The 16,390-nt window shown below is 40.3% G+C and overlaps 1 protein-coding gene across 1 annotated transcript in view; it reads right to left on the reverse strand.

The window, feature by feature from the left end:
- LOC135210214 (uncharacterized) overlaps positions 1-16,390 on the reverse strand; it is a 462,528-nt gene that overhangs the window by 164,791 nt on the left and 281,347 nt on the right. Inside the window, exon 22 of the mRNA XM_064243050.1 lies at positions 1,179-1,274. Within this exon, the coding sequence (XP_064099120.1) occupies positions 1,179-1,274 (96 nt within the window). The remainder of the gene's footprint in view (positions 1-1,178; positions 1,275-16,390) is intronic.

A 16,390-nucleotide genomic window follows, 5' to 3' on the forward strand; every position in this document is an offset into this window, starting at 1 on the left:
TTGCTGGGTGTTTTTCAATTTCACTTATGAATAAATCTGTATCAAAATGATCCCTCTCCATAGTTAAAACTGGACACTGACAGCAATGCAATAGTGTGTGTGACTGTGAGTCACGGGGACCAGGCACAGCCATGTCGTGGACCAGATCAGGTGGCCAGGGTGGCCATGGTAACGCACAATCTCTTTTCTCATCGGTTGATACACAGCTAATGATGGCACCTGCTGTCCTCAACACGGGTGGTTCACCGCTGTGTGTGAACGATGCCATTCACTTGCATATATCTCGACACACCCGGCAATGTTGTGTGGAAACCGCTGCAATATGCTGTGGTTACGTGTGAACAATTCCATAAGCTAACATTGAACAATCCACCACGCATATCTCACCGCGCAGTTAAAATGTAGCCTTATACAAAATTTTGTGAGGTCAATATACATCATATGGAATTCCTTGTCATGACTGTTGGTACTACATATTAACTATTTCCATTTTTTTCCTAATTTATAGGGTATTCTGTGTTCTATTTCTGTTACGTATTAGAGGTGTTTAAAGATTGTAGAACAAGATAAAGAGAAGCAAAGTAAATCAACTTGAGTAAAAGGATTTATAAGTGCCAATGAGAGGGAGGAAGCCAGAAGTTGAACTGTGAAATAGTAACCAATGTGATTGGATAAAAATATGGTATGAAGCTATATAGTGCTGAAATTCTAACCATAAGATTTGTTGATTATAAAATCCTTTCCCTATCTGCATACATAAGAGTATTATTTACATATCTTTTTGGTACTTCTAACTGGATGGATGATGTATTGCTATTTACATACCTTTCTGGCCAGCTGAATTTGTTTTAGCTACAGTCTATAGGTACTTAGTGTAATGCATTTTACAGAAAATGACATCTATGCATACTGTTGAAAAAAAATAAACACTGAATTTCCTAACTTTCCTTATATTCCCCAAGCCACTTTTTCTAACAATTCTTTCCTCAGCTTCAAGAGATACTACATAAATTATGTTAAATTTACCCTGAAATTAACAAGCACCATATAGTACCTGGATTACTGTCATGACTAATACGTAATGATAAAATAATATTTATGGTGGAATCTGACTTGTCCCCATTCTTCACTCATCATTCTGATATCTAGAAAATGGCTCAACAACTCAATTTACTTACCATGCTCTCCTAACGTTTCTTCTTCCTCCTCAATTATATCTTCCAGGTCTATGTAACTTGAGTATGCGTTGTGACGAGTTTGGTTTACGCCAAGGTCTGTAGAGGCAAGACAAACACTGACATTAAATAAGGATAAATCAGGAATTTGAATAGTATAAGTAGGGCAAACCCTCAGAAAATGATTGTCATAAGATCATGTGAATTACAAGTGATTTAACTGGAGAAACACAGCCTTTAAGCTGTGGGAAAATAAAGCATCAATGACCAGAATACTTAAATGTTCACAGCAGGTTTTTTGCACTTGCTTGAAATGTTTCCAAAGTTAATTTTATTTGTTACCTTGATTTAACCTCCATGGTGATGGCTAGCTAGTTGAAAAAATGTCACTTCCAGACTAGTAAAATTCAAGATACAATAATGTTTCCTTATGAATAAACCTAATGCAACAGTTAAATTTTTATTTATGAAAGCAATGGACTTTTTGGCTAGCAAGTGGGTTAAAGTCTTATCTACAAATGCAACTGACTCTCTTTGGCTAGCAAGTGGGATAAACTTTTATCTACAAGCACAAATGACATTCTCTGGCTAGCAAATTAGCTATTCAAACATAATTTCCTCCAATTCAAGTAGTGAATAGGCTAATACATACTATCAAGAGGGATCTCATATAGGAACAGAGAACTTTCAGTAACTAGAGGCTACTGAACACCATTAAAGTTTGTGAAATTTAACAATATAAATATACAAAAGATTATACTATATCAGAACAGACAAGCAGCACTAATAAACAAAGATATTCACAACTCATATAAAAGGAAGGCAAAAATATGCTATTAACTAAAGTTAACAATGGCATTCTTTACCATTTTCTAGTCTTTTCATCAGGCTATTCAAGAAGAATTTTCAGATTACACAATAACAGCCTACAATACATCAGTTTGACAAAAACTGCGAAGAAACTAAAATTGTATCTTTAAAAAATCTGAAACCAAGTTTCAGATTAATTATCAACTATCAAAGCAAAATTGATCTATTGAATACGAGGGGTTAATATTCTTGTTATCAAAATTGTATATCAATTTTCAAATTAATTCATACTAAGTTTATTCTAAAAGTGTAAATATAATAGAAGTCAAGTTATTGATAAAACCATAGTAGTACTATTGACATACGGAAACAATTCCTCAACACATGAATATTAGATTTCTTCCTCTACATGGTACAAGAATCTCTCTTTCAAATTTAGGAAACCAAATAGTCTATGATTTTAAAATTAGTCACAACTACCATAGCAAAGGTGATTCTGTAGAATATGCAATACGGGTACAGTCAACTTAGCTTTGTAGAAAATGCAATATAATAATCTAGTTTTGTAGAAATGAAACAAAATCATCCCCTACCATTGTAGAATATGCAATAAAATCTACTTCTAGCTTAGTAGAATGTACAGTAGAATGACTTCTGAATTATTATACTACATGCCAAAAGCGTTAAGAACAATCATTCACCAAATACAATGATCTCAGTGCATTTTGAATTACTGGATAAGTATTGCTATTTTTTTAATGACACTTTGTGCACTCTTTGCTGGTTTGAGTAAATATATCCACACTTACATCTTTCAATATAAAAACAATATGGTAAGCAACATATAACTTGACTCCTATTATGTACATTAAAATTGTTTTCCAAGAAAAATATGCTTAATGCTTCACAATCATTTTTACACATTACGTACTACTGTATTATGCAAACACTGTACGTACTAGTACTATGTGTATTGTACTATGTATCTAGGAAAACATAATTATCAGGCACCAACTTATGTCACTTCTAATACTACATACGAAACAGTGTATGTTTTCTGTTTGAAGAGAGAGATTAAAAGGTATTAACCCCTGTACACAATATATCACTTCAAAACCATAATTATACTATACCATGACACTACAGTATAACACTGTCACTTCTAACATAAAAAAACCTCCCATTGTAAATACAGTATAAGCTGAAATGTAACAAATCTACTTTTTTTAGAATATGAAGTAAGGAAAAAAGTCAAAAGAGCAGAGCACAGCAGTTAAACTTTGCTAGATTCGAAAACAAATCTCCAGGATACTCTCCTGCAAGCAAAGATCAAGCGTAACAAAAGTACCAAAGAACGAGCTGCGACAATGTTACGTCTGAAAACTGAACACCAGTGAAGCAGCCTTTTACAATAATGTCTAATTCAACAGTTACAATGCATTTCTCCTAGTAACATGAGCCAGTCAGCCATGCTATCGTGCTTCCCTCAGTTTTTGAAATGATAAAAATGACATATGCAAGAGGGCTTAGAATTTTCATAAAAGTCTTCACTAAAAATAGAAGAATTATAAAATAAATGAAAGACATTCATAATGATCATGCAAGCACTGTAAAATAGAGAAAAAACTGAATGGTAAAGATTAAAACAGTAATACTGTATTGTCAAAAGCCAGAGACTAGCTGAAGCTGTATGTACGTACAAAAAAAATATATATACATGCTTGAGTGTGAGCAACTGACAACCCTGACTTCCAATGGAACTAAGAAGATATATTATCATTGCCTACATACAGCAACTGATACCAATAATCATGTTAAAGAATACATTTATAATGCATCTGACAATTCATCAGTATAGTCCTCAATTTGGAGGACTGGCATTTCCAGTGACCTATGCATATTACCAAGATCACAAAAAGCATTTGACCAATAATTTTATTCTGTCATATCTGCTCTTTACCAAGGGCTCTGAAGTAGCTGACAAGTATGTGAAGAAACTTCAGTCCATATTTTCAAACCCAAAAAGTTTATACAAATGAATTTTTCAGAGCATCCAACATACAGTATTTCTTGGCATTACAAGTCAGTAAAAGTACTCTCATTTGTCCCTGCTGATTTCTCAAAAGGAAAAACATACCTTTAAGTTGAAACAGAACTGATTGAAAACAGGCAACATAACTTATAATTAAATATAAGAATCTGCTGTTAAACTCTAATGCCAGATATTTACTTTTGTACAGTTGCATATAACTTTCAAGTCATCCTGAATATTATTGTAGCATGATTACAATACAAGAGGAGTTTTTCCAGACACAAGGAAGTCGAAGGTGCTCTTGCAAAATGCATTTACTTACTTATGTAGGAGTTCCAAAGTGCAAATTATAGTGAAATACTATACTTGGCTGAACTTTATCTTTAAACAACAATTGCACAAATGAAGTACATTACACGATTCATTATTTTAAACAAAAAAATGTTGTCTTTAAAAATGGCCCTTCAATATCTCATGCAATGAGAGGATTCTCAAGTACATTGTCTGGTGGAATGTGTTACTATTTACCAACTGGCTATATGTAAACAGACATATATCTCTGGGACCATACTTCCTTGTCTGTTATCTGAGCAAGAAATAATTGCCTTACTTAGTAAAATTGAAACATTTCAACCTGAAATGATAAATATGCCAGACATCTTGAACAGTAGCTACCTTTTGTTGGACTAGACTCTCTTGCTGAGAGTGGTGGCAGATATTTGTAAACACATGAGGTTATCTTCGATATGAATACTTTTGATATTTCTAAGAACTATTCCAAAGCATTAAAGGTCATCTTTTCATTAATGCTCACTGCTTTTTATGTATTTATGCACTTCCATATTACTATTACACATATACAACACAAAATTATATTAGTATAGTAATTTTGTTATGAAATAACGTAACCAACCCTATTCCGATGACATATTTCTTCCATGATGTCTAACCACTATCTAGTATCAAACACCAGTAGTAACCAGATTCCTTCTTTGGGGTAACAGTGGCTACTCTATGAGGTGGTAACCTGTGGTAACCAAGCTGGCTATCATAACTATGGTACAAGATACTTAAGCTATTAAAGACTATTCACCAGAAACCCAAAACAGGCTAAACTGCAATCCTGGAATATTTTCACAGTTGCTGCTTGCGGCACATGAAGACATTCCTTAACTTTTAGCACATTACTCATGTATGGAAGAATTATGCGCAGTGTACTCACACCATGTATATACATATGAGCAAACAAATATGGACATTTGTCAGGTCATATGCATCATACATACTTAGAAGCATGCTTATACGTATAAAAGTATAAATACATACAACCACGTAACTCTATGGCTTTTAAACATTTCTAAGAAATGTAATCCTCAGAAGTAAAGATTATAAAAAAAGCACAATCAGAAACAGAAGCTGGAGAAGGCGATGGAAGAGAACGTTCACCTCACAATTAGGGATGGATCAGTTCTTTTTTGGGGTTAGAATAAGGACAACAGTCAGATCATTCAACCTTTTACTGTTCACCATCCAGTGGCCCATAATAAGCTTGCAGAATTGCAGCCACTACAGTCACTATCATCATCCAGTTGCCCAGACTATAGTACTGCATCAGAATGAGAGTGAACTATTCTTGGGGGTTCTTAGATTCAATTACCCTATAAAGTGCAAGTATGTATTACTCTGTGAAGTGCAGTTACTGTGCATAGACTGAAACCTTAAACTCATTTCGAATTTTGAAATAAGTAACATTCACTCTCATTTCTACCTCAATAATGTCTTAAGGGGTCTACCCCTGATGCTACAGTAACGGGCTCTAGTATGAAATAGCTCACATTTAATAAGAGCACAATCAATAAATAAGTTTAAAATAAAGGGTAATGGCAATAAACTGATGCCACAGTTGACAACTCATTCCACTAGATTTTCCTATTATTGCATAACTGAACAACAGTTACTATAATCACAGTGTAATGTTCTAACATATCTACTTGACAAGTAGTGAGACCTTTCAGTCACCCTCATTCTGGGAATACATCAGAATTAGCTACGATTTATCATAAAACGGTTAAAGTTCAAAAGCTTTAACCTGAGACAATGGCCTTGACAATACTGAATACATCTTCAGTTTAACTACACAAGATTTCCAAAACTAAATGATTATTAAACTGTAGACTCATACAAAACATTAACTTTCCCTTATGATAGCAATTATCCAAATTATCACAGAATCAGGTAACGTTCTCTTCCGTCGCAGACACAGAAAAGCACATAGAGAGGATATGGAATGTACACATGAGGAACTGTTATGTGTGTCTGTGTGTATACAAAGTCTGATGATGGATTCAGATGTACTGCAATGTAGTGTGTGTCAGTAACAAATATATGTAAGTTTAAATCTTCAAGATCTTTTAATGACCCCAACATCCACTTCAACATTCCTTTCAAACATTTGTTTCCTGTGTGACACAGGACCAGACACAGGAACTCCAGAGACATTCAATAACATCAGACCAACCTTAATGGGAATGGGTACAAAACTACTTTCACACTTTAATTCTAGGCATGGCAATAAAAACACCAAAAGAAAGACAGAAATCCCAAATTTTCCATTTAAAAATGCTAAAGTCATTAAGTCGGTAAGACAAGCAACACACAAGAACGGTGATCAAGTCAAGGATCTTTCAAACCACACCAATAATACCAGGTCAGTGAAATGCTATGGAAAATTCATGAAAACTCAAATTGCAAACATGTCAAGATTTAAAAAGTAACTGATTAATAAGATTATAATTCAAAATTTGCTTCTTCTTACACAGAAAAGCAAAATGAGGCACTGCATCAAATCAGCCTAAAAATACATTTTAAACCTTGAAGAAAGTTTATGTAATCTATGATTTCTGAGAACTAAAGTGTGTCATTCTATTTCAATATGTTGTAGTACTGGTATATCCTCCATCCAATGATATTTGTGTACACTAGCTATCCTAAAACTATTCAAGTTTAAAATGACTTAATCTTGTTATTCACAGGATGGTCTATTAAAAACGAGCTCCATAGCATGGTGGCCCTTCCCACTCTGAGAAGACAATGAATACACCAAAGTATATACAGCAAATAGTTACAGCCTCATCATGCAGTACACCATAATAATCAGAGCATATAATGAAGCTGACAAACAAACTTTTAATCAAACTATCTAAATATACTACTGAAAATTCTTTTAATCACCTATGCTAACTAACATGACAATAACTTTTGGGCTCCAAGAGGTTAGTCAATTTCAAGAAGGGTCGCAACATTATGGCAACCATCTCCTAGGATTATGCCTCCTGGGTAAGCCTATCTCATAAACACTTGCTGATCTCTAAATGCTGAGTTATTGAATGTTACTCAACAAAAGAGCTTAATATTTTTAGCTGACATTTTTCAACTGGTCAAACAATTGTTTACATATCTTCTTCTGACTGCTTTTCCCTTGAATGGTGGTCCTTTTTGGTACCATTTCCCTCTATTGCAGGCTAACATTAAGATCATACTCAACAGTATTATTTCAAAGTCTGCCTGATGAATTTCATGTCCAAAGCTTGATACTTGAGGTTGAGTTCAATTCTAAGAGTAAGTTTAGTAAATTAGACAGTCTTTCTCTATCATAATTTTCATTTTTAAAATCAACTGTTTTTTCAAGAGTAAAATGAGGTCTCTCCAATGTCTTCTTTCTTGTACACTCCATATGTATATTCCCATTCTGTTTAAGTCATCATCTTTTTCAACTCTTCATGGTTTTCTGGCTCTTCCTACCTGTCTTTGTCATTCTACTCCCATATCTAGTTAGTCAGACTTACTTCTAATTCAATCTTATTGCTTCACCATACTAAGTCTATATTATAGCTATTGGACACTTACTTCTGAACTCCTTCATTTGTTATACAATCCTGCTGCTCACATTAGCCATGAAACTTAGCATTCTGTAGTCACATCTCTTCAGAATCTCTTCTATTGTCTTTTAGTGCTCATGTCTCTGCTATGTAAAGTTTTGCAGGCTTCACATACATACCAAACCCTTTTCCTTTTTACTAAGGGGTACTTGTGCATGCCAGTAGATAGGCCATCACTTTCAAGTAGTTATGCTGGTCACAACTTATAGATAGATAAGATACAATTGCCAGTGTATCAGAATTCCAAGTGATAAATCACTGTTGTATTCTCTAAGACATAAGTGTTCAACATTTTTATAATCCACTGGTACAAATGCCAAATGTCATTGCAACAAAGCATGCTACAGATTCCTTACACTTCAGAATTGAAGACAGAAGTCTAAAATCTAAAAATTACAGTTAATCTGGTCTCTAACAAATATCACATGTAGTCTTCCAAACATAACTCAAAGAAATCTAAGGAAATCTCTAAAATGATGGTAATTCCATCAGCTAAATCCTACTTGTCAGAAAACCTAAATAAGCTGTACAACTAAGACACTATAAATGCTAACACTACACATTAGTAGTTGAAATTAAATTTGCAGAAAATGTCCTAAAATAACATAAGTCAATGGGGAAAAATTTAATGATTCCTGAATGAACAGAACAGAATATTTCCAAATTCCCTCATAAAATTTAGAAGCTCAAGAACAACCGGTCAGCTACACTCAGACTTCAAATCCATGATGGAGTGTCAAGGATAACACCTTAGCTTTATAACTACAGAAGCACTTCATGAAGGAGCATTCAAACCAGCAAATGACTAAACCCTCACAAAGTGGACTACAGAACTGATGTCAATGAAACAAGCATTAAATCCAAGCATATCAAAAGTTCAAGCCCAAAAGGTGTGATGAGAAATATGAGAAACCTATTGCAAGTCCTAAAACTGGAACATAATTACTGAATTCTGATACAACCATAAATCATTACCTGAAGCTATTAAAGATGTAAAATTTGTTGGAAAATAAGTACTATACTCATTTGCTGGAAAATAAGTACTATACTGAGTCAGACATTCACGAACGAAAAGTATTTGAATGTTAATCATTGTACTACCTAGTATAATATAAAAGAAAATTTGTACTACCAGGGCCTATAATCATCACAAACCTTCTAGAAATAATATTAGGTGATCCTTGCAAAATCGTAGGATTAGCAAAGTCTAGAATTTCTGTTGTATGGCCTACTGAACTACAGTATCACTAAATAAATGAATTCAATGTAAAGTGCTCAAGAAAGGGTGTGTTCTGATATATTTTCTATGCTTACTGCATTCAAAACTTAAATACTGAACTCTGACTTGAAATTCTGCTTTACCACCAAAAAATAGGCTTTCTACACTCCAGATAAAAAAAAAAAAAAACATGCATATTTCAAATCCAGATCATAAATATTCAATTCTAAAAATGTTGCCAGTAGGTTCAACTTTCCAAGTGAGAAATTAGAAACTGCCAAACTATCTATGGTACTGATAACTCCTGAGGTACAATTGCCAAAAATAGTGGGAAAAAACCATTACTGTACACACTTCAGAGAGCTACATTAAAGAACTGTGAAAAAAATTAATGGAGGAAAAATGTTTTTGTTATTATACAATTAAGTTTGTTCATACTTACCTGCAGATATATATAGCTGTATTTTCTGACGTCCGACAGAAATTTCAAAACTCGCGGCACACGCAGTGGGCGCCAGGTGGTAGTACCCATTCCCGCCGCTGGGAGGCGGATATCAGGAACCATTCCCATTTTCTATTCATATTTTTTATTAATGCCTCTGTCTCCTGAGGGGAGGAGGGCGGGCACTTTAATTATATATATCTGCCAGGTAAGTATGAACAAACTTAATTGTATAATAACAATAACATTTTGTTCATGCCACTTACCTGACAGATATATATATATAGCTGAATCACACCTTCGGATGGTGGGGGAAGAGACAGGATAGGATTTTTTTGGGAAGCTTAAATTAAGTAGATGATATACATCTTGGTTCCTTACCTGTTTGCAAAGTAGACTATGTGATTACTGTCACGTAAGGCTGCTTTTGCTTAATCACAGAGTTGCCAGCCAGGTGGAGACCTGTAGTGCTGGTGCGCTCTGGATGATCTGTCAACGGGTGCGAGACCTCAGCGTGACAAGATCATCGAGGCCATACAAATGAGGGCAACGAAGCAACTGACCACCACCTGACCAACTATACGACAACCTTAAAAAACTAACTAAAGGATGGGAGATCTTCACATAAGACTCACCACAACCTAAAAACACAACACCTAACTTAAACCTAACTAAGGAATAGGGAAAGAGCTACTTCCGGACCCCAATACTGTGTCCGCAGAAACGTATGGCCCCAGTGCATTACAATCGTCATAGATCGTTCTCACATCCCTTAGGTAATGTGAGGCGAAGACGGAGTTGCTCCTCCAAAAGGTGCAATCAAGGATGTCCTTGATTGACATGTTCTTTTGGAAGGCAAGAGAGGTAGCGCACTGGCTCGTACTTCGTGCGCTTTTACTCGGAAGAGGCTCAAATCAGTCTTCTGGAAAGATGAATGAGCCTCCCGAATGGTGTCCCTTAGAAAGAAAGCCACAGCATTCTTCGATAAAGGTAACTCCTGGCCTCTTCACAGAGCACCAGAGGTTACCTGAGGGACCTCTTACCTCTTTAGTTCTATGCACGTAGAACTTGAGAGCCCTTACCGGGCAAAGGACTCTCTCCGGCTCTTGGCCCACCAGACTCGACATACCCTTGATCTCGAAAGTCTCGGCCAAGGGTTCGAAGGATTTTCATTCTTCGCCAAGAAAGATGGGTTCAACGAGCAGACAGCATTGTCCCCTTTGAATCCCATTAACTTGCTAAACGCTTGAATTTCACTAACTCTCTTAGCCGTCGCAAGAGAAGTTAGAAAAAGAGCCTTCCTTGTCAGTTTCGAAGAGACGCTGTCTGAAGCGGTTCGAAAGTGCTCGACATAAGGAATTTCAGGACTACATCCAATTCCATGATGGAGGTCTCATTTGAGGAACCTTCGAGGTCTCGAAAGACTTCAAAAGGTCATGAATATCCTTGTTGTCAGACAGGTCTATGCCTCTGTGCCTAAAAACCGCTGACAACATGCTTTTATATCCCTGATGGTAGGGACCGCTAATTTCTGCACATTTCTGAGAAATAGCAGAAAATCAGCTATCTGGTTCACAGAGGTCGAGGAAGAGGAAACTCCCTCCTTTTTACACCATGCCCTGAAGGAAGCCCACTTCGATTGGTAAACAGCTCTTGTGGAAGCACGTCTCGCATGTGCGATTGCTCTCGCAGCTGCTTTCGAAAAACCTCTCGCTCTGGACCAACTTTTCGATAGTCTGAACGCAGTCAGACTCAGAGCGGAGAGGTTTGGTTTGGTGAAACCTTTCGAAGTGAGGCTGTTTGAGTAGATCTTTCCTCCAGGGCAATGTCCTTGGAAAGTCTACAAGGAAAGACATGACCTCTGTGAACCATTCTCTCGCTGGCCACATCGGAGCGATCAGGGTTAACCTTGTCCTTCCGAGGCCGCAAACTTCCTCATGAACTTCCCCCAGAATCTTGAATGGTGGGAAGGCGTATAGGTCTAGGCCCGTCCAATTCCAAAGCAAAGCGTCTAACACGATTGCTTCTGGATCCAGGACCGGGGAGCAGTAAAGAGGAAGTCTCTTGTTCCTTGACGTTGCGAATAAGTCGACCAGTGGACGTCCCCACAGCGTCCACAGGTCCCGACAAACGTCCTCGTGCAAGGTCCATTCCGTCGGAAGGACTTGGTCCCGACGACTGAGAAGGTCTGCCCTGACGTTTTGCACTCCTGCAATGAATCTCGTCAGGATAGTAACCTTTTTCTTTTTTGCCCACAGCAGAATCTCTCTCGCTAGGGAGTACAACGTTCTGGAGTGTGTTCCTCCCTGGTTTTTTAAATAAGCGAGTGCTGTGGTATTGTCCGAGTTTATTTCTGAACAATCTTGTTCTCCAAACTCTTCTCGAAGAACTGCAGGGACAGAATACTGCTGCCAGTCTTTGACATTTATATGCCAGGCTACCTGTTCCCCTCTCCAGGAGCCTGACACTTCCTTCCCCCCTAGTGTTGCTCCCCCATCCTGTGATGGAAGCGTCTGAAAACAACACTAGGTCGGGGCTCAAAAGACTTAGGGACACGCCCTCTTGAAGCTTCTGAGGGTCCAACCACCATCTTAGGTGGTTCTTGATTGGAATCGATATTCTCAATACTGCATTGAGATCGTCTTGGCCTTCCACTCGTCTGCCAAGAAGAATTGGAGAGGCCTGATGTGCAGTCTTCCCAAGGAAACAAACCTTTCCAGCGAGGAAATGGTCCCCAGCAGACTCATCCATTCCCTCGCCGAGCAAGTCTCTTTCCTTAGAAAGGCTGAGATCTTTTCTAAAGCCTAGCCGCTGACGTTCCTGGGATGGAAACGCTCGAAAAAGCAGCCCTGGGGAATCCATCTGAATCCCCAGATACACGATGGACTGTGTTGGGGTCAGATGCGACTTTTCGAGGTTGACCAGAAGTCCCAGGGACTTCGCTAAGGCTAAAGTGAACTGCAAGTCCTTCAGACACTTCTCTCTCCACGACGCTCTGATCAGCCAGTCGTCGAGGTATAGGGAAACTCTTATTCCCGAAGAGTGTAGCCACCTCGCTACGTTCTTCATCACCACTGTGAACACCATCGGAGCCGTGGTCAGTCCGAAGCACATAGCTCTGAACTGCCATACTTTGTTGTTCAAGACAAATCTTAGATACTTTCTTGAAAGAGGGTGGATCGGGATGTGAAAGTACGCGTCCTGCAAGTCTAAGGATACCATCCAGTCGCCCGGTCTCAACGCTCCCAGAACAGAATGAGGCGTCTCCATGTGAATTTGATCTTTTCCACGAAAAGATTGAGCCTGCTTACATCTAGAACTGGACGCCAACCTGACGACTGCTTTGGTACTAGGAAGATTCTGTTGTAAAAACCTGGAGACCCCAGGTCCGCGACTTGTTCCACCGCTCTTTTGTCGATCATCTGCTGAAGGAGATCGAACAAGACTTTCTTCTTTTCTCCTTGGTAGGATGGAGAAAGGTCTCTGGGAGTCGTAGAAAGAGGAGGAAGATCCAAAAAAGGGGATCTTGTACCCCTGCTCCACGATCTTGAGGACCAAGAGTCCGTGTCCCTCTCTCTCCACGCTCCCGCAAAATACTTCAGTCTGGCTCCGACTGGTGTCTGAAGGACATGCTTTTCACTTGGAAGGCTTTGGCTTAAAGGAAGCTCTTCCTCGTGAAAACCCTCTCCCTCGAGGAGCTGCTCTCGAGGGGGGAGCCCCACGAAAGGGCTTAACTTTCTTAGGCGGACGAACTGCAGCCGAAGAGGTTGAAGGTCCGGCTGACCGTCTTGTAGACTGGGCCAAAAGGTCCTGAGTAGCCTTCTCTTGTAAGCTGTTCGTCAGGTCCTTTACCAAAGTCTGGGGGAAGAGATGGTTCGAAATTAGAGGCGAAAACAACAAATCCGCTTTCTGAGCTGGCGTCACCGAACGAGCTGTGAAGTTGCACAGCAAAGCTCTCTTTTTTAATAAAGCTGTTCCAAAGTGAGATACGAGCTCCTCCGAACCATCCCTGACGGCTTTGTCCATACATGCTAACACGCTGGACAGCTCCCCCAGACTAAGAGATTCTGGGCTTCTCGCTTGCATATCCAGAACTCCCAAACACCAGTCAAGGAAGTTGAAGACTTCCAGCGTCCTGAGCAGACCCTTCAAATGATGGTCAGTCTCCGACGCGGTCCAAGTTACCTTGGCAGAGGGTAAAAGCGACCTCCTCTGCAAATCTACAAGGCTGGAGAAATCTCCCTGAGCCGAAGAAGGGATACGAACTTCCACTTCATCTTGGTTCTATACCAAATACCCCCTTTTCCACTAAGTTTAGTTGGAGGCAAGGCGAAGGTCGTCTTACCTTGGTCTCTCCTTCGTATCATCCAATCCTGGAGCTTTTTTAAAAGCACGTTTTGTTGATAGAGAAGTTTTCATCTACAAACTCCGGGGTTTTCCCAGTTTTAGATGAAGAAACTGCGAAGGAGGAGACTTGGGAGCTGCGGGCTGAAATTTGTCTTCAAACGAAGAACGCAAGAGACGTACGAGGACTTTATAGTCCGAGATAGAAGGGGCTGTAGCAAGTTCCTCTTCAGCCGATTCAGCCGAACTACTAAGCTCTCCTTCTTCTCTAAACGGAAGAGGAGACCGTCTATCAGGAGAAGGCGTCCTAATGGCGGGTCTTGGCTTTATCAAAGGACCCCTATCCTTGCTAGATGCAGCCTTATTACGGCTGTCTTCTTTATGACGCTTACTGCTCGTTGAAGGTAGAGCGTCCTGAGGAGGACGAGCGTCCTCAGCGCCTTCCGCAGCAGTCTCACCTGCTCGAGAAGCGTCCTTACATTTCTTCGTTGGCATACGTGCCCTGTGCGCGTAAACTAGTGTCTGCGGGGTAGACTTCTTGATCAAGAATCCCCAAAAACGTCTTGAAAGGAGGTCTGAACGTCCTGGCGAGCTTCCTGCCACGTCTGTCTAGCGTCCTGGTGAGGCGTCCTGCCGAGCGTCCTGTCTAGGTCTGGCGAGTCTGAAGAACGTCTGCCTAGCTCCTGCCAAGCGTCCTGCGAACGTTCCCCGGCTTAGCGTCTTGCCAAGCGTTCCTGAACGAGCGTCTGGACAAACGTCCTGACGAGCGTCTTGCCGAACGTCCTGCCGAACGTCCTCGTACAGAGCGTCCTCCTCAAAAGCGTCCTGACGTAACGTCCTTCTAGCGGACGGACGAGATCGGCGAATCGCCGAAGGAGAAGCGATCGGCGAACGAGACGAAGTAGGAGAAGGCGAAGGAGACTGCTTAGTCCTGTTGACAGGCAGTCTAAGGTCCTTCCTCCGCTTAGGCTCGACTGCTGCTGGGCGAGTCCTCTGAGCCATAAGCGAGGATAGCTGGTCCTGAAGGGACAAAAGAATGTTCTTCGTCGGGGAAGAATGAGCAGAGGAAGCAGGACTGATCCTGTGAGAAGACGAGGGCGAGGGGACGCCTCCTTCCTTCTCACAGGTACAGCTACCTGTTTCTCAGGTATACGCGCCTGTGCCCGCAACCTAGCGTCCTCATCGGAGGAGATCCTACCTCTCTTCTGAGGCGGAAAGACATCATAAGCGTCTTCCGACGAAAGCGGCGAAAGAGGACGTGAAGCGTCCTCCGCAAGAAACGTCCTTTTTAACGGACGAGAGTCTCTCCGAGCGCTCCACCCCTTGCGCGGGGAGGACGCTTCGGAGGACGAGAAGCACTCTTTCAGGACGCGCGGCTCGTGCACGGTCCCTTGGCAGCCCTGGGTTCCCCTTTCTGCCTACAGGGTCTGCCGAAGGGACGCCAGAAATCGTGGAAGCCCCCGTAACCCTCTTGCGGCTTTCGACATACCTCCTCCCTGGGTCTTGGGAGTCTGATAGAGGTCTATGGCCTAGAGGCATTATGGGGCCGATCTGACGCCCCCTCCACAAACACTGGGGGCCACGCTCACACACTTCGCACCGAGCCAGTTTCTAAGGCTTTCACTTTGGTCTCCAGAGTGCGAAGAGACTCCAAAATCATAGAGAGAGCATTCGCTTCTCCCGACACAGAATAGAGCCCGAAGGCAACACAGGTTTAGGGGTTGTAAACACTACAGGTGTTAGTGCAGGAGAGATGTTAGTCTTACCTTTAGAAGAACCACTCCTTGAGGAAGACCTCCTGATCCTATCGCGCTCCAATTTAAGGCGATAGGACTCATATACTCTCCATTCATCATCAGTCAATTTCTCACATTCATTGCACCGATGATCAATCAAACAATTAAGCCCCCTACAACTCATACATACTGTGTGGGGGTCTACCGATGCTTTCGGTAGCCTCACCTTACAATCAGCCCTCACACACACTCTGAAACTCACAACACTCGATCCAGACATATCTTATAGAGAAAAGTCAATCCAAAATCAAAAAAACGGTCCACTATCGCGCATGCCAAATCAACAATCCAATTCAATACCAAAAAATCAATCAGATACTTAAAAGCGAGTCAATTTCCAAAAAATCCTGAGCAGAGGTCTGTAAACAGATGTTTACCGACCGGCGACAGAAAAAAATATGAATAGAAAATGGGAATGGTTCCTGATATCCGCCTCCCAGCGGCGGGAATGGGTACTACCACCTGGCCGCCCACTGCGTGTGCCGCGAGTTTTGAAATTTCTGTCGGACGTCAGAAAATACAGCTATATATATATCTGTCAGGTAAGTGGCATGAACAAAGTAATATATTATGGTACAAACAGCAAATACAATCCTGTAATACGAAGCAAACAGTTCTTTTAAAACAACCTAAC

Source organism: Macrobrachium nipponense, chromosome 39, assembly GCF_015104395.2.
Source record: "Macrobrachium nipponense isolate FS-2020 chromosome 39, ASM1510439v2, whole genome shotgun sequence".
In the NCBI taxonomy this organism is placed as follows: Eukaryota; Metazoa; Arthropoda; class Malacostraca; order Decapoda; family Palaemonidae; genus Macrobrachium; species Macrobrachium nipponense.